This window comes from Aulonocara sp. 'chitande type north' Nkhata Bay, linkage group LG10 (assembly GCF_057382095.1).
Source record: "Aulonocara sp. 'chitande type north' Nkhata Bay isolate Kocher_YH1m ecotype deep benthic linkage group LG10, A_spYH_male_GT1.1, whole genome shotgun sequence".
In the NCBI taxonomy this organism is placed as follows: domain Eukaryota; kingdom Metazoa; phylum Chordata; class Actinopteri; order Cichliformes; family Cichlidae; genus Aulonocara; species Aulonocara sp. 'chitande type north' Nkhata Bay.
The window spans coordinates 6151128-6177943 of NC_141353.1; the positions used below are offsets into that span (position 1 = coordinate 6151128).

At 39.5% G+C, this 26816-nt stretch overlaps 1 protein-coding gene across 2 annotated transcripts in view; it reads left to right on the forward strand.

Moving 5' to 3' along the window:
- opcml (opioid binding protein/cell adhesion molecule-like) overlaps positions 1-26816 on the forward strand; it is a 442688-nt gene that overhangs the window by 343431 nt on the left and 72441 nt on the right. For both annotated transcript variants that reach the window (XM_086307912.1, XM_086307911.1), the window contains one exon: positions 8845-8970. In XM_086307912.1, the coding sequence (XP_086164038.1) occupies positions 8845-8970 (126 nt within the window). The remainder of the gene's footprint in view (positions 1-8844; positions 8971-26816) is intronic.

Here is a 26816-nt window from a genome sequence, read left to right on the forward strand (position 1 = left end):
CGAAGGTTTGGATCTCTTTCTGCTTCCTTCCCTTGAAGTTGGGTGTACCTCTGAATTAACAACGACCCCTGACAAGACACTAAATCTGACAAAGTTAACTGTCATGGATGTCTATTGCTCTGAGATAAGATGGCAGATTAGAAAACTCAGTGACAGTGATTCCTTTTATGTTACAGTTGCATAATAATTTGCTATGACGGAAGAGTTAGCGTCTATTATAGATTTGGTGACTGTTAGCACAGGAGCAGAGGCTTTGATGTTGGCATATGTCAAAGGTTCAGAGTCATCCTAAAACAACTCTGAGTAGAGGCGCTATGTTTCCTTTATTTTCTTCACACTATCTATTCACATCTGCAATAAATCAAATGTTTGATTTCACTTAAATATTTCTAATTGTCTTGTTTTACCTAGAAGTTTCATAAAAGCAGAAACCACAAAGGTGCTGTATTTCAGAATGAATGAGCTCTTTAAATGCATCTGAAATCAGTACTACAAAATCCAAGGAGTTTGTTTGTTGCTGTCTTTGATTCTCTATGTGACTCCTGCATCTCACACATGACATCAATTCAATTTTTTCAGTTTTATTTGTTGACCAAATCACAATAACAGTCGCCTCAAGGTGCTCTATATTTTAAGGTAGACCATATACATACAGAGAAAAACCTAACAATTATATAGCCCCCTATAAGCAAGCACTTTGGTGACAGTGGGAAGGAAAAACTCCCTTTTAACAGGAACAAACCTCTGGCAGAACCAGGCTCAGGGAGGGGCGGGGCCATCTGCTGCGACCGGTTGGGGTGAGAGAAGGAAGACAGGATAAAAGACATGCTGTGGAAGAGAGCCAGAGATTAATAACAAGTATGATTCAATGCATAGATATGAGGGGCCGTACAAGCCAAAATTCATTCTTTCACTCTCACACACATACATTCTTCTTTCACACACTTATACTTTCACTCTCACATACATATATTTTCACTCTCACATACATATATTCTTCTTTCACATACATATACTTTCACTCTCACATAGTTTTATTTTAATTTTTATATTTAGATCTTTATATTCTCATGTTTACACATATTTGACTGATTTAATAGTCGACGCGTCATTTGAAGCTTTGTAAGATCACTTTTCCTTCATTTTTGCGTTTACCTGTGGACGGGATTATTTTTTAAAACGGAAACGGAAAATCTCCGTTTTCAAAAATACCTGTGTAAGTGTGGACGTAGCCGAAATCTTTTATAATAATAAATAGGTTTGAACGTCATGGGAGTGCGCATTGTGCTGCCTGCAGTTACTCTTCCGGCCACATGGTTCGCTTTTGGTAGCACCCTCAGTAAACTATGTAGTGCTTTTAAAGACACCTCAAAACGATACTTTCTACTAGAAAATGGCATATAATAATAAACACAGAATACCATATTTTTAGATTATAAAAAGAAAACAGTAAGAAAGAAGTTAGCTATAGGACATCATCTTTCATTGAGCACAATGGCTAGCTGCTAATAAGCTAGCACACGCGCCGACTTAAAAGTTGGCAGCTACACAATTTCTCCTCTAAAACAAGGCACTTTTGAAAAGACCTGGCTATATTGTCAAAAAAAAATAGTATTCAAGCAGAGAAGAGAATGGTAGCACCACCAAAAGTTCAAAAAACAACTGTTACAAGCTTCTATGATAAATAGCATTATAGATTTAGCTGATAAAGAAATACACAATTGGATATATGGAAAAATAATATGTTACCTTACCTGAAGGTGTAGTTTTATCCAAAAAGTACAGAGAGGCCAAGAGCAGCTGCATTCATTTAGGTGATCCTGAAAGAGCGCAAAATTTTCAAAGAAGGCGGACCGTTGTGTAACTCAGTAACTTTGTGTTCTTGTGACAAAGACTGCTTTGAGAGAAAATAATTTAGGTTCACCACACGAATAATAATTGCAGTAACGCTGGAGTGCTACATTTGCGTTGAATGAGATTAAAAATAATGTTTAAGCTTAAAGAGGGGCTTGAATTGATTTCTTTGAGTTTACAAATACTTAAGTGCAAAAATGTACTCCTCCTACCCCCAGTGCCCCAACAAACTCATTCATTTTGTGTTCAGAATCAGCCTCTGCTGGTTTTGAATAATTTTAGGTTTACACAAAGAAAATCAAATTAATTTGGTATTTTTTAATTGCATTTGTGAACAACTAACATAATTTGCATGTGTTCTTTGAAAGGAGGACCTGAATCTGTTTTTTGAGTGTGGAAAGGACTGCGGACTATAACGGACTATAAACGACCAGCTTCTTCAATGATGAATGCAGATGCTTCACTGGCTGATGAGCTGAACACGTTTTATGCTCGCTTCGACGCCGCAGTAATTAAAACAACAAACGGCTGCGCGCGCTCGGAGTGCACCAGTGAAGAAAATGCATTCGTCATCACAGAGCATGCCGTGAGGAACACCTTCAGGAGGGTGAACACCAGGAAGGCAGCAGGACCAGATGCAATCCCTGGCCGGGTCCTTAGAGCCTGCGCTGATCAACTAGCACCGGTGTTCACGGAGATCTTCAACCTCTCCCTGGCCCAAGCTGTGGTTCCCACATGCTTCAAACAGTCCATTATTGTCCCTGTTCCAAAGAAACAACAGCCCGCTTGCCACAATGACTACCGTCCAGTAGCACTGACTTCAATTGTGATGAAGTGTTTTGAAAGACTGATGAGAGATCACATCACTTCTTCACTTCCTGCCACCATCGACTCACTTCAGTTTGCTTACCGGACTAATCGTTCCACAGACGATGCCATATCTCACCTGCTCCACACACCCCTGAGTCACCTGGACACTGGCAGAGGGAATTATGTTAGGATGCTGTTCGTGGACTACAGTTCAGCATTCAACACAATAATTCCCTCTAAGCTTTTCACCAAGTTGACGGATCTAGGACTCAGCTCATCACTGTGTCAGTGGCTCCTCAACTTCCTCACAGACAGACCCCAATCAGTGAGGGTGGGAAAACAAGTCTCCCCCTCCATCTCACTCAGCACTGGAGTGCCTCAGGGCTGTGTATTAAGCCCCCTGCTGTACTCACTGTACACTTATGACTGTGTAGCCACATCCGACACCACCTCCATTGTCAAGTTTGCTGACGACACTGTTGTTGTGGGCCTGATCTCCGACAACATCGAGATGGCCTACCTGGAGGAGATTAGGAACCTGGAGACCTGGTGCCAGGAGAATAACCTCCTCCTAAACATCAGCAAGACTAAGGAGCTGATCGTGGACTTCATTACAAAGCAGGCGAGGAATTACAAACCCCTCATCATCAGTGGCACGCCAGTGGAGAGAGTGGACAGTTTCCGATACCTGGGTGTCCACATCACTCAGGACCTGTCATGGTCCTGTCACATCAACACCCTGGTTAAGAAAGCCCGTCAGCGTCTCTTCTTCCTCAGAAGACTTAGAGACTTCCATCTGCCACTGAAGGTGCTCAAGAACTTCTACTCCTGCACCATCGAGAGCGTCCTGACGTCAAACATCTGCACCTGGTTTGGGAACAGCACCAAGCAGGACAGACGAGATCTGCAAAGGGTGGTGCGCTCGGCAGAACGCATCATTCAATCAGAGCTCCCTGACCTGCTGTCCATCTACACCAAGCGGTGCAAGTCCAAAGCTAGGAAGATTATGATGGACCTCTCCCATCCCAACAATGGACTCTTCTCACTGTTGAGGTCTGGGAAGCGCTTCCGCTCCCTTAAGGCCAAAACAGAGAGAATGAGGAGGAGCTTCTTCCCCCAGGCTATTCGGGGCCTGAACCAGGTGTAGGACTGGACTCTCCCAAACACGTCACTATAAGACTGGACTCTCACACACGTCACCACACGCACCACCACACATTTCCTATAATCCTATAATTCCTATAATTTATAATCCTTATCTTTATAATCTCTTCTGCTATTTGCACATTCTTTACTGTACATTCCTAAGTTAATTTGTAAATTTTTGTAGTAAACTGTAAATTGTAAATATTGTAAAACTTTTCTTCTGTCATTTAATGGTCGGGCATTGTACAGCTACAAGCATTTCACCCCCATGTCATACTGTGTATGGTTGTGTGTGTGTGTGACAAATAAAATTTTAATTTGAATTTGAATTTGAATTTGAGAGTGAGCTGTTTTGGTGGAGGCACATTCTTGGAGTATGTCTTGTTAGTTTCTGTTTTTAAATCAGGACTTGAAGTAGTTTAAATGATAATTGTGCTATCTCTGCTGAAGTAAATTGGGAGCAAAGGCTCCCAATCCTTCCTAATCCCCTTAGTAGGAGTGGGAAGATGAGCATGGATGTTGTTGCTTAGCTTATTTTAGGTACCTACTTTCCAAACATCTAGAAATATCCATCTACACATTTTGCTATTGCATTTTCTGACACTGGCATTTGTCATAAATGTATGATTTATCTTCTCAAACACATCATTGCAAGTCATTCTAGCCATGCATACTATATCATTATGTACTTCTTCTTGTGCCATTAGGATAACACATTGTAGCATTTCTGTTCCTTTCCATGTGAATGAAACCCATTTACCAGTAGAATGAAGGTTAAAATTAGAAAAAAATATTGCAGAGAAAATCATTCTCAGCACTTTTGCCTAGATGTTCAACAAATATTAAAGGAAAGCATTAGTTTCCTCCTTTGATCGCTTCTGGATTTCATTTTCTAATTAACTACTTACTATAAAACCTTGGTTGTGCTGATATGAAGGATGATGCATCCCCAGCCACAAGCCACAACTTAGCAAGCCCGGTGGCAGGGGAGGTATGTTTTTTTTCAATCACCTGCCTACTGGCATTATCAAGCTGGAGACCCTTCACTTACTCTGCAAACAGATGCTACTTCATTAAATTCTGTGGTCACTATAACAATGGTTCCAAACCGCACCACCCACCACAACCATCCCATTCCATTTAAAACTTCTTAAAAGTCCAGCATGTTACATTTTCCTCTCATTGAATCATACATTCATTCCATGGCATTAGTTTAACTGCTGTAAGCAAAAGATAGAGAAGTCTCTTAATTGCAGTTTAATGCAAGGCAACAGTACAGCATCCGCATCACTGCAGCCGCAGTCCAACTCCGTCTGCCCATCTCCCACTCCCCTCACTAGTGAACAAGACCCCGTAATATTTAAATTCCTACACTTGGGGCGATAACTGGCCCCTGAGTTGGAATGGGCACTTCACCCTTTTCTGGATGTGGACCATGGTCTAAGACTTTGAGGTGCTGATTCTCATTTACATCGGGTCTCACTTAGCTCTGAACCGCTCCAGTGCGAACTGGAGGCCACCTCCTGATGAAGCCAACAGAACTGCATCATCTTCAAAAGCAGAGATGAGAAGCTGAGAAGAAATTCTGTCCATAAAAATGAACAAAATCTGTCACAAACGAGTTCCAAAAAATCAGAAGTAGTGATGCCATCTTGATGGTGTAAATTATCTGTGAAGCCTGTTGGGAAAACAGGACCCAAATGCAGGACTTCCAGAACAAAGACAATGAGTATATTTTGAGTGTAAAACAATACAGTGCAAAACAGTTTCAATATCAGCAGTGACTTTCCAGTGCAGTGAATTCTTTTCTAAAAGCTGTTGCCACAGCTCCCACAGCAACATTTACGAAAACACACTTGGCTCCCTCGACACGCTACACAGTTTCCTGAATATGAACAAAACACAGCTGTTAATGTCATGAGAGAAGGGGATTGGACCCAAAATGCAGACTCAATAGGCAGAACAACTAAAACACTGCTTTATTGCTGGATGTCCTAATACAAAAACAAAACTGGGAAAACATCGGAACTAAACTAATGAACATAACAACGCAGGACAGAGGCCGACGCTGAATATACACAAGGGCAGATGAGGAAACAAACCACAGGAGGAAACAGACTGACCATAAACTAACAAGACAGCTGAACATGAAACATGGTAAATGGCCTGCATTTGTATAGCGCTTTTCTAGTCCTTAAGGACCCCAAAGCGCTTCACACTACATTCAGTCATTCACCCATTCACACTCACATTCACACACTGGCGATGGCAAGCTACATTGTAGCCACAGCTGCCCTGGGGCGCACTGACAGAGGCGAGGCTGCCGGACACTGGCGCCACCGGGCCCTCTGACCACCACCAGTAGGCAAACATGGGGTTAGTATCTTGCCCAAGGATATTTGGCATGCAGCCAGGAGGCAGCCTGGGATCGAACCACCGACCTTCTGATTAGCGGCTGACCTGCTCTGTCACCTGAGCTACAGCCACCCACTAAACATAGGACAAGAGACTGTCAAACTGAAACAGGAAATAGTGGCACACAGACAGACGAAACCCAGGAAACAGAGGGAGAAGAAATGGGGCCCATGACTGGAGAAACAGGCAACTAGACAAACATCAAGACAAGACTGACCTAACTAGGAGAATACTGAGGGAAAGACACAGAGATTTGATAAAAAGACATGAACTGGACCAACACCCAATACAACCTAAACTAGAAATACTAAATAAACTCCAGTGTGTAAGCAAAATAAACTAGAAAATATAAAATACACTGAGAACATAATGAATAAACTAGACTCAAGCATCTTAAGCATCTCCGCAAAGTGTGGTTGCATTGACCTCTGCTCCTTGGAAATGTGTTGTAATATTTTTTTGCGTCCATCCAGTCAGTCTTCCTGTATCGTTAGCATTCGCTTGACAGGGCTCAAATCCACTGGGTCCTGTTTGGTAATAAATATATAATCTTAAATGCTTTTATGCTGATTATATTGGTTTATATAAGAGAGGCCCAGACTTCAGTGTAAAACTAGGTTGCAGGCTGACAGGAAATTACATGCTTTTGCAGAGCGTGCTTTTGCAGCTAGAAAGTGAAACCAACTAGGCTGTTTGATCGAAACTTAAAGTTTGGTGTGATGTAGAGAGCGAGTATATAAATACCTAGGCTTCCGTTTGTGCTTCAGACCTGGGGTTGTGTGTTTTGTGTTCAGGTCTCCATATCCGGATATGTAAAATAAAGATCATTTTTAAAGTAAAAGGACCACTTTGAGCCCTGTGTCTTTCTTGGCCGTAAAGAATACTAAAGAACCGGAATTTAATAGTCCATTCTGGCTGGATCATTCGGTCAAATCTGTCAGGAAAATAGGACCCAATGCAGGACTCCCAGAATGAAGACAGTGAATTTATTTAGAGTATAACGTAATCTTTTCAGCAGTGACTTCCCAGCTTCCAGTACAGTGACTCCTCTTCCAAAAGCTTCTTTCTCCACAGCTTCCACAGCAATATTTACAATAACACACATGGCTCCCTCCACATGGTTCTCCTTACTTGCCAAAACACAGTTGCACGAGCTGACTGTTGCCACACAACGATCCAGTGTTGACTGAAGCACAGCCACTCTGTTAAGTAGGTCTCTAGTGATGAGCTACAAACATGTGATCATTGTCAGGTGTGGCTGGCTTCAGAGTGGAAAACTGTCAAGGCCCCATGTTCATATGAAGGCGAGAACATGTGCACACACACACGCACATAAACGTACAAAGAGGGAAAGCAGGGACAATGAGCAACAACAAACAAAAATAGAAGCATCAGGTGAGGACATGAGGACTAAAACATTACCACACCTGCAAAATAATGGCTAATAAAATGGATCACTTTATAGTCCAGTGAAATAAGCCCTATAATAGTTATTTCTAACATATTTTTCTTGGAGTGTTCAATAGTAGCTTTGCATGATTAAAAAACGTTTTTTCTTATATTCCTCCTTGGTGCAACACCTCGCTCCTTCTGTCATTCTATTAGCGCATTCCTGAATAATTTTAGAGTTAGGGGACAATCGCTTTTTCACACAGGGCCAATTATGTTTCAATTTCTTTCTCCTTAATCATAAACACCTTCATCTAGAAACGTTTGTGTTTACTTATGTTATCTTTGTCTAATATTTAAATTTGCTTAATAATCACATTTAAGTGTGACAAAAATATAGGAAATCAGGAAAGGGGCAAACACTTTTTCACAACACAGTAACATTAATACTATAAATGTGGCCAGGTTTGTACTCTAAGGAGCTTGGAAAGAAAAGCGTCTGGACGTCTTTAAGTTGCTTGAAGACGTTTCAACTCTCATCCAAGAAACTTCTTCCGTTCTAGGGCAGAATGGAAGAAGTTTCTTGGATGAGAGTTGAAACGTCTTCAAGCAACTTAAAGAAGTCCAGACGCTTTTCTTTCCAAGCTCCTTAGACTACAATGACCTGGATCACTGAGAACCTTCACAGACCAGGTTTGTACTGTTGTATTTTTGTTTTCTTGATATGAAATTATTTATGATCAATTAAGGCACATGCCCATTCTCATCTGTCCTTTTCTTCTATGAATGTCAACCCAGCATTTTGGGCTAATGTGGTTTTAAAGTTCAAGTCAATATGAGAGAGTTAAATTACAGTGAAGGACAGTAACGTCTAACCCTTGACTTGAGGTTATCCTCTTACAGAGCACACTCAATCAATGAGCCTGCCACACACACAAATCAAATTTCCTTGGTGAAAGTTAAAATCCTGTCGTACTTAAAATTAGTCTGATGCTTGTCTAATAAGCAATGTGGCATAGATACATGATGAAGAAAATCAATCATGTATAACATCACACCGAGCCAGAGAATTGAGAGATTTGTCAGCTAATTTCATGCTAATTGAGTCCCCATCCCTGGGGTTATTTTTAACCTCATCATGGGTCTGACCACATGCAATAGCAAGTACTTCGCTTATTTGTCATTAATTAGAGTAAAAACATCAATCACGATTCTTCTTTCTACCCTCAGTACCTGCCAGGATCACTAACATATCAAAGGACGTCACGGTGAATGAAGGCAGCAACGTCAATCTTATGTGCCTGGCAGTTGGTCGACCTGATGCAAACATAATTTGGAAGCATCATTCACCAAGGGGTAAGCCATGGTTTATTTTTATTTCATTGTTCAGCTGATTACTGTGTGTAAATCCTGTGATAGAGTACCCCGTAGCAGAACCTTTTGGATTCCAGTTGAGTTGTAAACTCATGGTGGCATAAAAAATTATTTTGTTATTATTTTGAATCATGAATTTGTTACTACACTTTTCTTTTGTCCAAAACTAGAAAATTTATATTGATCTCTATTAACATTCAAGTTGTCAAAGTTCATTTAAAAGTTTCTCAAAACAAATATGTGAAGCAACTCATTACCTCAGTGTAAAGGTGTCTAAACCAACTCCCCACACACTCAGATACACTTGAGATTCCCACACAACACTCCCAATTCTTGTTTCACATGAATTTTCTTCTATATGTAGAACAGCTATTTATCTCTAGATGGAAATTAATCTGTAGCTGTTTTTATTAACGTACACTTTCCACAACAGGGTTTAAGATTAATTATAGGCCGCAACCCTTTCTTCTTTTCAAAGTGGTGGATTTAAGGAGATGAAACTGCACAGTCTGTGGCCTGACAAGAATGAACTCCAATCAAAGTATTACTTGGCTAGAGGCCACAGCTCATTTTTTGATTGTTTGGCTTGTTTGGATTGTTGGCTCCTCACAGCAAAATACCACCTAAGATGCTCTGTGTGCCACTACGTATGTGTATCTTTGTGTGTTTTATTTTCTAATTGCGCTTCCAACTGTGCTTTCAGCAGTGTATGTTATGTGCTGCTTCTCTATAGGATCAGATATTAAGCCTCCAACATAACATGAATGCTTACAGCCAAGCTGTTGCTCTTTCTTTTACAGTTGTCTAGAGCCAGCAAAACCTGGTTTCCACACCGTAGGAACCCTTCACTACCTCAGTCATTCAGTGTTTCTGCCTCCCTGCATTTACTGGTTTCCTTAGTGTTTAAAAATGCTATAAAATAAGTCTTAAGTCATATTCAGTTCAATCCAGTTTAATTTGTATAACACCAAATCACAACTACAGTTGCCCTAAGGCAATTAAATTAAATCAGTTAATCCCTATTAGAATAACTACAGTGTGGACTGGTGTGATTAACACAGACTGCATATTCAATTCAGTTTTAAGTTTTAAGAAATACAAATTATGTTGCATTTCAAAACATACCTTTTATTTTATCAAGAGGAAATTAAAGGAAATAGTAAGTAAAATGTAAATATAAAAAGTCACTCTGTTATGTGATTTGAAACTCCCCCCATATCAGAAAGAAACTCTTTACAACCCACTGTGAGCTGGTGCACAGTTGCAAGAATAGTGGTAAATAGAATTAGAAGTAATAAACTGGCATCAACAGCCAGTCAACCTGGTATATTGCCTTTATGCTTGTGCGTGTATGTGCTCTAGTCAGTGGGGAAAGTAATGGATTATCTTACTTGGCGTTTCTCTGACTAGCACTAAAGAAAAGAAATACTATGTGGGGAGATCTTTGGGCAGCCAAAGAAATTGTTGCTGGCACTCAGAATCGTAAATGTTTTTCCTGCAGAGTAGCATTTCAGACTCGCTTATTACCATTTGCTTTTCATGTTTGTCACTAGTGATAATGAACCATTCCCTCAAAGGATAGTGTTGGTGCTTGTTTGCTCACTTCATTGCCAAACCGTGTTTTTCAAGATTTAAGCTGCTTGAATGTCTCAAATGTCTTAAATCTGCAATGTTGTCTTGCACTTTATATTACTTATATAACTGGCATAAAATGTTCACTCTCAAATAGTGTCAGCAACATAAACGATTGTAACTTTGCATAGAAGGTGCTGCACCTTCACTGTGAATAAGAAAAGAATCTTTGGCAAATGTTACTTATTTTGAACTTAAAATTTCACAAGAAACTGTTTCAAGTGAATTACTGTAAAATTACCGTGTATGTGGAGTACATGAAACACTACATGTACTAAGTCTAATTTATACCACTGACACCTATTCTGAACAACTGTTACACATTTAACACTGTGCATGAAACTGAATTTAAAATTAAAATTCTTGAAGTTACAGTTTTAGAGTAAATGTAGTGCTATCTTGTCCAAATACATAAAATGGCATTGTTGTTAATACTCCTACATTGATTTATGTAAGCTAACTAGTGACAGAACATACATACATACATAACAATAGAGACAGAAACAAACAAAAAAAAGCAGGTCTAAAGGGTGAATTTTGTATTTTTTTCCTGGCTGTAGCAATGAGTTTTATCTTTAAAAAGACAAGGGAAGAATAGCCAATTTGATGCTTTTGATGCCTCTGCCCTTAACCCTTGGATGCACAACCTACCAATACCTACACTCTTCCACGGGTGTGGAAGAGTGCAGAGGACTCCCAAAAAACACACCGAATGGTACATACCAGTTCACTTCCTGCAAGAATGGTTAATCAAATGAAGGCCATGAGCTTATGTTAGATTACATTTTTCCACTCTTTTCCCCTGTCTCTGGCTACTCTTCGTGCCTCCATGTTTGTGCATGTCAGCACCTCCTCTATTATATTATCAGACATGAACATCTTCCATGCATCTATTGGGGAGACAGTACTAAACCCAGGTGCAAGCCCTGGCCAACTATTCAGAATATTGAGCAGGAAGAGGGGCTCATTCTGTTAGACACAATATCCATTTCCTCTTCAGAGGACTTCTCTGTGTCTCACTGGCCTTATTCAGTGGTGTAGTCTGGGTCCTCTATATCTAAGATGTCAGATTCTGAGTCAATGCCTCTGATGGGCTCTTCATCCCCTCCATCCTGGATCATTTGTAGGGCAAGGTCCACAGGGATCCTAGCTGGCCTCATAGTAGCTATGTTACTTTAGATATTAAAAATAAACATCAGAAAGGACAATGTTTGAAATGCACAGAAAAGTATAAATCGTTTGTTACTGTCTAAAAATAAATTCCTGATCCATCAGAAGTGTAAGTGGGACACTCAGAGTTGCTAAGAATTAAAGGTTCATAGAAAATTCCATAGGAACTGCTTGGGGTCATTTTTGATCCCACTTGTGGAAGAGTGGGGTAGTGATACAAAAACTGCATTTTTTAAATTATTGAAAAAATAAATAAAATCGCAAATAGCCTCATGTTACAAACATATTTTATGAGGAATACCTTCAACATGAATATATTACAACTTTTCATTTTTAAGATTTTGAAGAAAAACAACCCATGGGGTCATTTTTGACCCCACGTGTGCATCTAAGGGTTAAGCTCTGAAAGCAGTTCCAGCATAAAGTCGCGAAAGTCAAGCCTTCCCTCCATTAAGAGACAAGAGGCTGTAGTAGAGCTGGCTGCCACACAAGCTGCACTAAAGGTCCTGCAGGAGATAGAATGTGAACAACAAGAACTTGAAAGCCTTGAAGAAGAAGATAGAAAGAGGATTGCATTACAAGAGGAAGAAAATGTGGCAAGAAAGAAAGCACTGGAAGAGAAGTGCTTACAGACTGTTAAGAAGTTAAGTGCGGCAAAGGCACGGCTCCAAGTTTATGAACAAGATGCAAGCTCAGATGAGGAAATAACAGAGTTACTTCATAACCATGCAGCTCAGCAACATAGATCTCCAGGAGCTGTAAGGAGTCCACGTGAGCATCCCGTGATACACCAAACAGATAGTGTCAGTTCCCAGCGTGTACCAGTTCCCACGAATATCCAACAACCTCGCACAGCCATTGAAGTGGAGTGGACCAACATTCCACAGGCCACAATTGACAATCTGATAGACTCCATGCGACGATGTGTTGCACTGCATAAGGCAAATGGTGGTCACACCAGATACTGACCGGTTCTGGGTCCCCAGACCCCCAATAGCGCAAAAAACTGCACATTCCAGGGTGGCCTTTTGTTGTGGGCAGTCTGAGGTACACCTGTGCACTACTCATGATGTCAGATCAGCATCCTGATGTGGCACACCTGTGAGGTGGGATGGATTATCTCAATATAGCAGATGTGCCCACTACCACACATTTGGACTGATTTGTGACCACTGTTTGGGAGGGATGGTTATATTGTGTATCTGGAATGAATTTTAGGTCTCTACGTCCATCCCATGGGGAATGGGAGCAGTAACAAAGGTGTTGCGTTTATATTTTTGTTGAGTGTAATTCCTATTAAGAACAGATGCAGCTTACGACTCAACATGGGATATCCTGGAAGAAAGATTTGGAAGCTCATTTGTGATAGCTAAAGCTTTCCAGGATAAGCTTGCAGCATGGCCCACAATCGGACCCAAAGACAGTGTTGAGCTGAGGGATTTTTCAGACTTCCTTAGAGGCTGCCAGGCTGCAATGTCCCAGATTAAGAGTCTGGAAGTATTGAACGACTGTGATGAAAGTCAAAAACTTCTAACAAAACTGCCAGAATGGCTGGTGGCCAGTTGGAATAGGAAGGTGATTGAGATAGAAGAAACTTGTAGTGTGTTTCCTACTTTCAGTCAGTTTGTAGAATTCATCACAAAGGAAGCAAAAATAGCTTGCAATCCAGTAACTTCTCTTCATGCCTTGAAGTCCAGTGATGGTGAAAAAATAAAGACAACAAAGGCACGAAACGTTGGTGCAAAGGTGCTTGTGAGCAACTCTGAAGAGAATGCAGAACCCAAGAGATGCACCTTCTGGGAAAAATGCAATCATGGTATTCAGACATGCTGGAAATTCAAGGAAAAACGAGTTGAAGAACGCGTTAAATTTGTCCAGACAAAGAAGTTGTGCTTTGGATGTTTACAACCAGGACATCATTCAAGGACCTGCAAAAGAAGGAGTCTTTGTGAAACATGTAAGGAAAGACACCCAACATGTTTACATGAAGATTGCGAAAGGGCAACCAGAAGAGAGAAAAGCAGTGATGAGCATGGGGAGAGTGTAAAAAACTCAAAATATGCTAAGTCAAAGGAAAGAACAGAGAGCAAACACACCCCTGAACCATCAAATGAAGCTACATCAAACAGAGTAGTGCAAGGCATGGACAGCATGTACTCCTCTACAGTTGTCCCAGTTTGGTTATCTACATCAACTAACCCAGAGAATGAAATTCTCGTATATATGCACTACTTGATAACCAAAGCGATACCACATTTGTCATGCAAGATAAGGGAGAAGCTCTGGTAACTAAAGGGGAGTCTGTGCAGTTAAAACTCTCCACACTTTCATCCAGAAATACAATCATCCCAAGTCAGAGTTTAGTTGGACTCCAGTTGAGAGGTTTCTATTCATCAAAGAAGATTTCTCTCCCTGTAACCTATTCAAGAGAGTTCATACCTGTCACGGTCCTGGGTCGGTTTGACCCAGCATTTTGAGTTTCTTATGTTTTGGTTTATTTTTGCATTGTTGATTAGTTCTTATTCTCTGGTGATACTGTTTTGATTATAATTATATTCTGATTCTTTAGTTATCTGATGATGATGTTGATGACGATGATGATTATTTCTGGTTTAGGTTTTGTTATCTTGCCCTCATGTTTGGTTTAGGTTGCCTGTGCTTAGTCTTCTCTGCCCGTATGTCCCTCTGTCTGTCCATGATGTCATTATGCCTGTTTACGAGTCTGTGTCTCTGTCTGGCGTGTGCTTCCTGTTTTATTTTGTAGGTCTGTGTCCTTTGTCAGTGCGTTCAGCTTTGTGCTCTCCCTGTCTCGTCAGTGTAATCAGCGTCAGCCATGTCTCCCAGCTGTTTCCTCTTCACTCCGTTCACCTCTTGTATTTAGTGTCTGTGTCTTCCCCTACTCGGTGTCGCGTCGTTAACATCTGTTCACCCTCTGTGTGTTCCGTTTGCCAGCCAGCCTACCTGCCTAGTTATTCTGTTCTTCCAGTTTAGTTAGTGTTTTTCTGTTCTGCTTCTTACCAGCAATAAAGCTGTGTGTTTTTGAGTTACTTCCACCTCAGTGAGTCCTGCATTTTGGGTCCTCTCTTCCTGCCTGCCTACACATAGACATGACAATACCTGCCAATCTAAGTCACATTCCTACACCAAAAATGGCAAGAGCTTGGCCACACCTAGAGCATCTTGCTGCGGAGATTGCTCCATTGATTGAGTGTGATGTAGGGCTTCTCATAGCATATAACTGCCCACAGGCTTTGCTAACCCGAGAGGTTGTCCCAGGTAAAGACAACGAGCCATTTGCTCAAAAGACATATTTAGTATGGAGCATAGTCGGTTGTGTTAGCCCATGTGTCAACAATGGTGATTCCATAGGAAGCAGCCACAAGATTGTCATGAAGTCGGTGAAACCTCATCTCCAGACATCTAAGAAGCTCACAAATGAAGTGAAATACATATGTTGAACCCAAGTTAAGGAGTTAATTTCGCCACCAGATGTGCTGAGGATGCTTGAGTATCACTTCAGTGAGAGAAGAGTGGAGGATCCTAATTTATCTCAGGAAGATTTGCGTTTTCTAACCATAATGGAAGAAGGAATCAAAATTAAAGCAGACGGTCACTGTGAAATGCCGCTTCCCTTCAAGAAAGATCGACCAAATCTCCCAGACAAGGCATGTGCAGTTCATAGGCGCCGATGCTTGAAAGAAAGATTCGAAAAAGACAAACAATACCAAAAGGACTACACAAGCTTTATGAGTGAAATCATAACAAATGGGGACGCAGAAAAGGTCCCAAGAGGAGAAATTAACAACAGTCCTGTGTGGTACATTCCTCATCATGGCGTGTATCATCCACACAAGCCAGGAAAAATATGGGTTGTGTTCAACTTCTCAGCAAGATTTGAAGGCGTGTCATTAAATGACTACCTTCTCACTAGACCAGAATTAACGAACAGCCTGATAGGTGTTCTCTGCCGCTTTCGCAAGGGACAAGTCGCTATAATGTGCGATATTGAGTGTATGTTCCATCAGTTTCACATCAAAGCAGAGGACCAGGACTACTTGAGATTTCTCTGGTGGGACAATGGAAACTTCCAGGCTCAACCATCTGTCTATCGCATGCGAGTGCACCTATTTGGAGCTGCCTCCTCCCCTGGTTGTGCAAACTTTGGGTTGAAACATATTGCCGCCCAAGGACATGGTCACTACAGTGAAATAACCATTCAGTTCATTGAACAAAACTTTTATGTGAACGATGGGCTCACAAGTGTCGCAACCAAAGATGAAGCCATCAAGTTGGTATAGGAAGCAAGGCAACTCTGCAGTGCTGGCAAACTGCAAATTCACAAATTCATTTCCAACAATCATGAGGTACTTGCATCCATTCCAGAGAGTGAATGTGCAGATTGAGTACAAAATAGTGACTTGGTTCTTGGTGAGTCCCAAATTGAGAGAGCTCTGGGAATCAAATGGTGCATTGTTTCAGACCAGTTCCATTTCAGAGTGATTGTGACTGGGCGTCCACTTTCTAGAAGAGGAGTCTTATCAACTGTGGCATCCATCTATGACCCTCTTGGCTTTGTGGCACCATTTATTCTGGTTGGAAAGCAAATACTCCAACAGATGTATCAAGACAAGGTTGGATGGGATGAGCCACTGTCAGAAGAGCTCAAACCACGGTTGCAGTTTTGGCTGTTAGATTTAAAGAACCTGGCTGGCATCAAAATTCAGCGCTGTTATCTCCCAGAAGGTTTTGAGAAAGTTGAAAGATATGAGCTGCATTTCTCAGATGCGAGTGTTAAAGGGTACGGTGAATGTTCTTACTTGAGAGCAATCAGTGTTTCAAACCAAGTCCACTGTTCTCTAGTTATTGGCAAAGCCAGGGTGACTCCTACAAAGGTCACCACAGTACCCTGGCTTGAGCTATCAGCAGCAGTGCGAACGAGTCACCTGCTTAAAAGGGAGTTGGAAGTTCAAGCCCAAGAATTCTTCTGGACGGATTCGAAGGTTGTTTTTGGATACATCAACAACGATGCTAGAAGGTTTCACATATTTTTGGCAGATCGCATTCAGCGTATCCAAGATGGTTCCGATCCAGACCAATGGAGATATGTGACTTCTGAGAACAATACTGCTGACCATGCATCAAGGGGTCTGACAGAAAAGGGACTAATTACTTCCAACTGGGTCCAGATTTTCTCTGGCAGGATAAACATCCTACTGATGAGATTAAGGTGGGAGAGTTGGGAGCTGAAGATCCAAAACTTCGTAAGACTTTTGTCCATAAGACACTGACCACAGAAGGTTCGTTGCTCAATCATTTCTCAAAGTTCTCAAACTGGATAAGGCTAGTTAAAGCCATTGCACGACTGATGCGATGTGTCAAAGAGGTCAAGGGTCTGATGTGCAGAACCAACAAAGTCACCAGTCTTGAGGAGAGGAAAGAAGCAGAGCTTTTCAACATAGCTACTGTTTAAAACAAACTGTTTTCCGAAGAAATCAAAGATCTGAAATCGAAGAAAGAGACAATAACAAGAGACTGTGCAAATAGGCAGCACAAACTGAATCCCTTCATGGATGAAAATGGTGTGCTAAGAGTGGGAGGTCAGCTGGAGCATGCAGATTTACACCCACACATCAAACATCCAGCGATCTTGCCGAGCAAAAACCACATATCAAAGTTGCTGATTGAACACTTCCATCAAAAGGTTCATTACCAGGGACGTGGGATGACTATGAATGAGCTGCAATCAAATGGCATTTGGCTATTACGATGTAGTCACGCAGTGTCTTCCTACATCTACAAGTGTATCAAATGTAGGAAATTCAGAAGGAATGCTGAAGTACAAAGAATGGCAGATTTACCGCGTGAAAGAGTTGAAACATCGCCTCCCTTTGCCTAGTGTGGAATGGACTGCTTTGGCCCGTTTTACGTTAAGGAGGGAAGAAAGGAACTTAAACGCTAAAGTCTGCTATTCACATGTCTATGCTCTCGTGCTGTGCATATAGAGTTACTTGACGACATGACCAGTGATGCCTTCATTAATGTTCTTCGACTCTTTATCGCCATACATGGAAGTGTTCAACCAACCAACTTTGCTGGAGCAAGACGAGAGTTCTTGGAATCTGTAAAGAAAATGGATTAAGAAAGCCTAAAACAACTAGGTTGTGAGTTTGTCATGAACCCAGCATCTACCAGCCATATGGGTAGGGCCTCGGAAAGGTAGATCAGGACAATTAGAAGTATGTTGACATCCATTTTGGATCATTTATCCAAAAGGCTTGACACTTCATCCTTGTGTACCTACCTTTATGAAGTCATGGCGATCATAAATAGTAGGCCCTTAACAACTCACCTGCTGAATGATCCCACTGGTCCACAGGCTGTTATACCGAATCACATCCTGACCATGAAGTCTTCAGTGGTTTTACCACCACCTGGTGAGTTTGTGAAGGAAGACCTTTATCTTCGGAAGAGATGGCGCAAGGTGCAATACCTAGCCAATGAATTCTGGACCAGATGGAAAAGGGAATACTTGCTGAATCTTCAGCAGAGAGGAAAATGGTACAAAACACAGAGTAATGCCAAGATCATTGACATTGTGATGCTGATGGATAATAGTCTACCCAGATATGAGTGGAAGTTGGCCAAGGTAACCAAGGTGTACCCTAGTGAGGATGGAATCATTAGTTAACTCAAGCTGCTGTGATGCAACACTGGATGACCAAAGAAAAAAAAGAGTTAATAAGCCAGTGTATCTTGAGAGACCCATCCACAAAATAGTTACCCTACTTGAAGCTGAGTAGTTTAGAACTCCTATCTCTGTAATTTATGTTTTGACCCAAGGGACATCTACACTGTTTTTTCTTTTGCAATGTGGTTCAGTTGAAAATCACCAGTGATTTGGTGGGAGTGTGGCTGCCATCAGCAGCAGTTATGCAGTTTAAAATAATTTCATGGTTTAAGTTATAATAAATAAGTTAAAAATACTTTATTTTAATATATCAGATTTAATATATAGATTGTTGGTTTAAAAATACACATTTAAAGGTTTATAGAATGTTTCCAGGGTGGAACCAATGTTCAGTCTGTTGTTGGGGGTTGACAAAATTTCAGTTACATGCCACACTTGGTAGAGGGCAGCATGCTTTCCTCTCTCACTTGGTGGTAGAGCTATGTAGACCTGTGCAACGAAGTTTTCCTGCTATGGGAAAGAGTGCACATGGCAAAATGCGTTTTCATTAACCCCTGCAAGTTAATGCGGCCAATGAGGTATGCAATTTGTATCTTATATGTTGTGGTAGAAAAATAAGATGTTTGTTTGTGACAGAACTGTTGAGTTTATGGTAGTCAGGTGTAATATGTTAACATTTTGTAAAGGTCAAATTGTGAATGTTTTATGTCGTTTAATATTGTGCTTTATTGTTTATTCTCTATGAAAACAATTTACTGTGGAAATTGATTATTTTATGTTGTTTGTACAGTTCTCACGGCACTGTTGGTGGCACCTGTGTGCAATAAATGCCAGTAAAAATCAAGAACGCCTTGTGTCCGTTTTTCAACTTGGAGGGAGTTACAGTTCAGTTGCAGAAATCACTGTCTGTCTGCCACAGTCCGCCACACCACCTACTAGTGCAAGTTATAGCTCTAATAATTAGAACAAATGTAAACATGAACCAAAAATGCTACTTTCTTCTCTTGGCCAAAGGAGTGGAAAACTGTTCTGTGGTCAGACAAATCAAAATGTGAAATCTGTTGGATCCTCTGGAATAAAGAAGAGATGGACCAAGAGAGGAGACGTAGAGAGGTTTTAAAATCTTTCATCTTTGATGGTATTGGGATGGATTAGTGCTTTTGCAATTGACAGCTTGCACATTTGAAAAGGAACAACCAGTAATTAAAGGTATATACAGGTTTTAGAGCTACATCTGCTTCCACCCAGATGATTTCCATTCCATTAAAGGCCTTGCATGTTTCAGCAAGACAAGGCAATGCTAAATTGCAGCTAAACTGCAGTTATTAAAACAGCTTCATGGTAGAAGAATCTGGACCCTGAAATGGTATGTCTGCATTTCAGGCCTTTCATGTGAATTGTCTTCTATACGCATGTCAGGAAATGACAAATATAAATAATATCGTGTTAAGTACCTAGAAATCTATATCAGGCAAAAAAGGACAAAATAAATTTCCTAAAAGTCCAGTCTGTCTCATCCGGAAGAGTGGATACTACACAGTGGTAAGCATAGCCCAGTCCCAACATTTTGAAACATATTTCTTCTATCAAATTAAACAAAATATGTATTTTTCGAAAGATTTGCAATGTGCGTCCAGTGTAATTCAACCCTAACTTATATAGTAATGGGTAAAGGCTTTCTTATACCAATGTATTATTAGTCAAACAGCAACAGTGAATATGATTTAACACATTTACATTTAAATTAATTTAAACTCCACAGTTTCATTCAGCATTTAAAAGAAAAGTAACTAATGATATTTTAAATGATTTGAGATCAAATGCTTTTAAGTTATTTTTAATTTATTGTTAGCAATTTATCAACCTGCTGTTGATGAATTGCTAAACTCTCTGCACAGAGTTCTTGCAGGGAGAGCTTTGAAACTTCCACCCGTTCTTCTTACAGTGGAGGATCTGGTAAGTGCAGATAGCATTATGCAGGAAACATCCCTAAACAAGTGACTAGCATCCCAACAGCTGGTTGATTCACTTGCCATCAGCATCACTGCGCACTGTTCATATCTGCTTAAGCAGTGTTCCTAAACCTCACCACACCTTACACCAGTTGTTCCTCTGAGGTGTTTATTTTTAGCTTTCACTCCTGCTCATTGTCTTAAAGCCAGATGCTACCGGATATGTGGGTAGGTTATCAATACACCTGTGGGCTTCATTTTCTGCAATTTTCCTTTTTTGTACAGTAATAAGTGAACTACTTGTATTGTGCTGCTGTGAGTGCCATCCTGAGGATAGCATCAGTAATACAACATCAATATGGAGACAAGCCAGAAAATTACTTTAAAAAAATCGATTATGATCAATATATTTTTTATGTATTTTCATTTGAACTCCAAACACTTTCCTTAACATACAACACTCTTAACTTTATTAAAAAAGATCAGTTATAATGTGGTGATTTTATGTCCTCTTTACTATAAATCCTGTCCTCATTGCTACTGAATCAATGGAGATTGTAAAGCCATTGTTTGGTAATATATTCTTCACAAAAGATAGTGACAGTCTGAGTCTGAGTTGTGTACAGAGAAGCAGCTTCTCAATTTCCTGTCAATTTATGTTTCCCCTTTATTTTTTTTCCACTGCAAAACTTGGTGTCAGGTCTAGCTCATAAGGTGACATAAATTATTCCAGCTACCCCCTGGCAGCCACTAAAAGCATTAGAAGGATTAAAAGATATAAGTCAGCTGACTTAAATATTCCAATGTATTCTAGCAGCTCTAGCAGTAGCTGTTCATAATTCAAGTGTCTCAAAAACATTACTTTATGAAATTGCAAAGTAACTGACATTGCTATCAACAAGCTTAGAATGTAATTAGATCAGTTAAACTTAGACAATTGTTGCTGTAAAGCTTTTACCATTGGAAAACTTTTTTTTCAACTTTTAAGGAAAACAGTTGTCTCTTAATTGCAAGAATAGTAACTCAAAGCAGGAAACTGGAGCAAGAAAACCATATTAGCCGTCTAGGAACATCGATTTTTAAAGTTTACTGTACATGTAATGTCAGGTATTGTGGAATGGAGACTAAGAATAGAGGTATTTAACAAAACACAAACTTTTATTGTGACAAGCAGCAAAAAAGGCCACTGAAAATGAAGTGTATAAACATTAATGGTGAAGACACAAACAAACAAATGGTACAAACCAGCAACAAACTGAGAAGACACAAAGGCTATAAATGCAGCACACTGAGTCTAAGACCCAGGAAATTGTTTTTTTTTTATTCTCAAATGTCAAATCCAAACTTACATATGATTTATTGCTTTAGCTAGATAATAGCGACATTGCTCGCTTGCTTCTGTTTTTTTTTGTTTTTGTTTTTTAAACATGGATTCCTCCCCAAAATAAGGGCATAATAAAATTGTCAACTCACTTTACTTTATATGCTGTAGTGTTGCATTATTGCCAAATTTTGTTACTGACTGAGGATTAAGGTACCTACCCCAGTTATAAATACACAAGAAAGCTTGTAGTGTTGATGGCTGGCACTCAACGTCATTTTCCTAGTTTTGCTATCAAAAATTAGATTTCATTGGGTCTCTAGTCTCGCATATATTTATTTGCCAAGTTTTACAAAAGTAGTTTTCCTCTCACAGAGCTGGCTTTTGCAGTTCTAGTTCTCATTTCTTTCTTCTTCTTTTTTTTTAAGAATTTCAGTTTTTGCGAGATGACAAGTAAATTGCAAGTGAAAAAAAGCTTTCATGACACCTGAGGGACAATTATTTGAAAAACTGGCAGTGCTGAGCACTTTTGACAGAACCACAGCAGCACGGACAGATGTTGTCAACTTGTGATTAGTCTCCTGATGAGTGCCATTCAGAGTGTTATACAGCAGAAATGAATGACATGCTATTTGCAGTGCTGTCGCCTTCCAATATGAACAACTCTCAGACATTCTCTGCTGAAACTGGTGATGCGGTTATCATTGGGAGAAGGAAAAGGTGCTTTTTCATAGGAAAAGATTAAAAGTAAGAAGATCCTTCAGAAACGTTTCACAGATGCCTCACACACTGAAAAAAATAACCTGTTTGAGCAACAAAAAAATATGTACATTGGTGGCACACAATAAAGTTATGTTTGTTGTGTTCAGCCTCAGTTTTCTGTTTTATAACTGCGCAACTTTTATTGATTTCTATATATGTAATTTTTTTAAATATGTAATTTCTCTGTTTTACATTCAGGTTATCTCCTGTTAATATAACAACCCCCCCCCTCCCCCCTCTCCTACTGGTGGTAAAATGCACCAGTATATATATATATATACACACACACACACACACACACACACACACACACATATATGTGTGTGTGTGTGTGTGTGTGTGTGTGTGTGTGTGTGTATATATATATATATATAGTGCTGTCAATAGATAAAAAAATAAACTAATTAATCACACAATTTTCTGTAATTAATCGTGATTAATCACAATTACTTGATCAATAGCTTGGTTGCAATTACATTTTTTTCAACTTTATATTTAAACTTGTAACTGACACTTTTGTAAACACAAAGAATGTCTGCTTAAATTCAAAGAGAATTTGAATAGTTTTCTTCAGTCTTTTAGCACAGGTTCTTTCCTGTGAAAAACAACTTTTTAAAAAACCTATATACCAATAGGTGTACACTAATATTTAATATATGTTAGTGCTGTCAAACAATTAAAATGTTTAATCAGATTCATCACAGGGTTACTGTGGATTAATTTTGATTAATCAATTAAATGTCATTCATTTTTATGTTAATCACAATTCATTTTGCATGAGCAAACAGACTTGGAAAAAAAGGCAAAACTTACACACTGAACATGTTTATTGAACATCTTGAACATTCATGTTAACAAAAAACATTTATCCACTCTCTCTCTCTGTCACTCTTGGGGAGGCACTTCAAGTCCTTGAAACGAGGAACCAAAGCTATGTAAAGCGCATGTTCTTAACGATATTAATAGGTTTGGAGTTTGTTGCAATCCACTATTGTGTCAGTCAATATTTCCGAGGTAGACTTACTGAGTTCCCGATGCTCTGTGAGTGGTTTTTGTTGCAAGTTAGGTGATGCATTTAGCCAAAGTCCTAGCAGCATCCCTGACCAACGTAAGCTTCGTGCCAATGTGATATTTTAAGCTGGAACTGCTTCGGTGAAAAGAAAATTCCTTCTTGGGCAATGTGCATGATACTTTATGTCGGTCGACTGTTCCGTCTTGTTATTTTTTTAATACTCAAATTTCCCATCGAGAGGGCCAAATGTCGTTTGCCCGTCACTACCAGATCAACTGCCCACTGGGGCATGTGTGAAGGTATCTCTACTTGGACGAACTGCCTGAAATACATTGACAGAAACATTTCACGGATTTTGAGTCATTCTGCACTCCAGATGTGTTAAATTTGACAGCACCAATATATATATGTATATATATATATATATGTGTGTATATATATATATATATATGTGTGTATATATATATATATATATATACTTATATATATATATACTTTTGGAGTTACCAAAACTATTTTACTAATAAGAAAACAGATTTGCCTCTTTGTGTGGTTGTAGGTATAAAACAGCTAATTAGAATTGTGGATAAATTAACAGTAATAGCACAGTGTGCACAGTGTCATGTGCTGCTTAGGTGTGAATGTTTAGGTAAGTGTCGCAGGGTACAAGTTTTACATTGCTGTTTTGGGCTGGTGGAAGAGGATAAAGGTCTCAGCAGAAGCCCTTCTTCAAGATCCAGGTGAAGTTGCCGAGCTGGACAAAGACTGGTGACAAGCAAATACAGAGTGCAGATTACAACTTTGTCAAAGTTCAAGTTTGAACAAAATAGAGATGAGAATCAGGCAAAAAATAGCTCCTGCAATACACATGGTCCTCAGGTGTGCCAGTGTGATGCCACCTAAGCTGATCCGCCCACCTGTTTCTAAAAAAGGATAACGGAAAAGGAAACCAATTCCCACACAGTGTGTAAAGTACTGTCTTCAACTTTCTTTGTCCCTATTGCAAAAGCATGTAAAAAGGTAATAAAGGCTTTGTCAAAAATGACCAAACAGAAACTTTCTACTGGTGGTTAGTGATTTTGATGAATATTGTGCCTATACTGGTGCACACTGCCTTGCACTGCAAATGACAAAAGCCTGGTAGCCTACATGTTTTGTTTTTTTTTGTTTGTTTGTTTTTTTCAGACTTGTGGCTATACACAATCAGTTATTTGCAGGCCTGAAGCAAAGAGAGCCATTTTGCTTAATGCAATCATTGGGGACAAAGGACTATTTGAAGGCAACTCTTTTCAGTTAATGGAGAACTAAAGAATATATCCAAATGAAGTAAACAGAGAATTCAAGCAAATGGAACAATTTCACTAATGACGTTTAGATAAATACTCTGACAAACTCCAAAAAGGGCTCTAACTGATTATGGTAACAAGCAGTCATGGAACATAACAAAACCATATATAAGTGTTGAATTACATGTGTCCAGCACGTGTCCAGTACAGGCAACGGATGATTGTCTGAGAGAATAAGCAGCTTAAATTCTGACTGAAAAACAAAGCAAATCTGACAGAAATCAGCAGACAAACACACTGCTGTGTTCTTGACATCCCTCCTGTAATTCATTATTCACAGCTTAATTAAATTAAATCTGCATCAGTACTCACAGACACAGACACAAAAGTGAAGTTTATTGAATGAACTATATCTGCCTATCACACGGTGTGTTAAATGTCTTATCTCACATTTAAAATAATATATACATTTTTTTAAAAATATTTATATGTATGATATGAAAATGTATGAAGTTTTGAAACAATAATTCTTCAGTATTAGTGTACTTTAGTGGTGTACTTTAAGGATTTGTGGATTTTGTGTACATGAATGAAACATATGAATGGTCTAAAACCAGCTACCAAGTTTTTTTTAATTGGGTGATCTCAACTTTGCATATTATCTGCATTTTAAAGTTCTAAGTAAATAAATACATTTTAAAACATAAACTTGACAAAAGTGTGAATATGACATAATTATGGCAATGCAGCCTTGAGGTAGAACTTTTTTCGTCAACAAAACAAGGTTTTCTGTCTATGCAACATTACATGCACTACTCATAATCTATCATTTGTAAGGATAATTGTGATTCTCATTGTAGATCATGATTCTAGTCTCAGAAGCTCAGCCACCCCAATTTTACTACTTATAGAAGTCATTACAGAAAATATATTTAGAGGCAATGTTTTCATTTTGGTATGGTTAAAAATACCAGCAAGTTTTTCATCCTTTATAAGTCCAATAAACATCTGAAATAGCAGGGAACATTATTTCTGTAGTGATTCAATTCAAACGGACATATGAATATTTATTTTCTTAGCTTTTGCCATGACAGACAAAAACCCTGACCTTGTAAAGGTTTTGAAAAGATAGTAGGTCATCATGGTGGTGTGATTCTAATGTTAAATCCTCTTCGGCAGTGCGGGATTATTTCTTCTTCTTCCTCTGCTTTTCCTTGTTAATATTCTTATAGACGTTGCAATACCGAATGACAGCAACATTAGTGTTACAGCCCCACGATGAAGGTCTAGGGGTGTGTGATGGGACTGGTAACAAATGGGTCCAGAACGGAATGAAAGGAAAATAGGCAGAGGTGTTTGGTAAATAAAATAGTTTTTATTATAGATAATCTTAACATAAAGATATAATGTCGTTTTTCTAATAACACTAGAAAAAGAAAAAGGTCGCAACAACAAAGAACACAACAACCAACCAAAAAAAAAAAACTACACACCATGAGGAGGCACTTCCGGGGGATTATTTGTGGCACTCCAAAAATAATTTCTGTCCACTATGAAATAAAGGAGAACATCACAAGCCTGATACCTGCAGGCCTGACAACAGGAGATGTATCACTCCTGTAAAACCTGTAACATTCAGTAGTCACCTTATTGTTCTGACACACACAACAAAACTATTGACCACCCTACACACTAACTACACAACGTCGCAAATCTCTCACATGCGCTAAATGTTGCAAATCTGTCACATCTCAAAACACCGCCGTCACTCCTAAAACTTCCTCCCTTCCTGAACAATTAAATGCCATGTTGCCATATCATTTTTTGATTGGTCGACATAGTACATTTTTCAACCAATAGGAAAGGGTGGGGTTTTTTGGTTTTGGTTTTGCTCACAGGCGGTGAGCGCTTTCGAGCGTTTTCCTTATAAAACGCTGTTTTTACCATTTCTTCCCGCAGTAAATATAAACAACGATAGTATTCAGGAAGAAAACCAAACATTGCA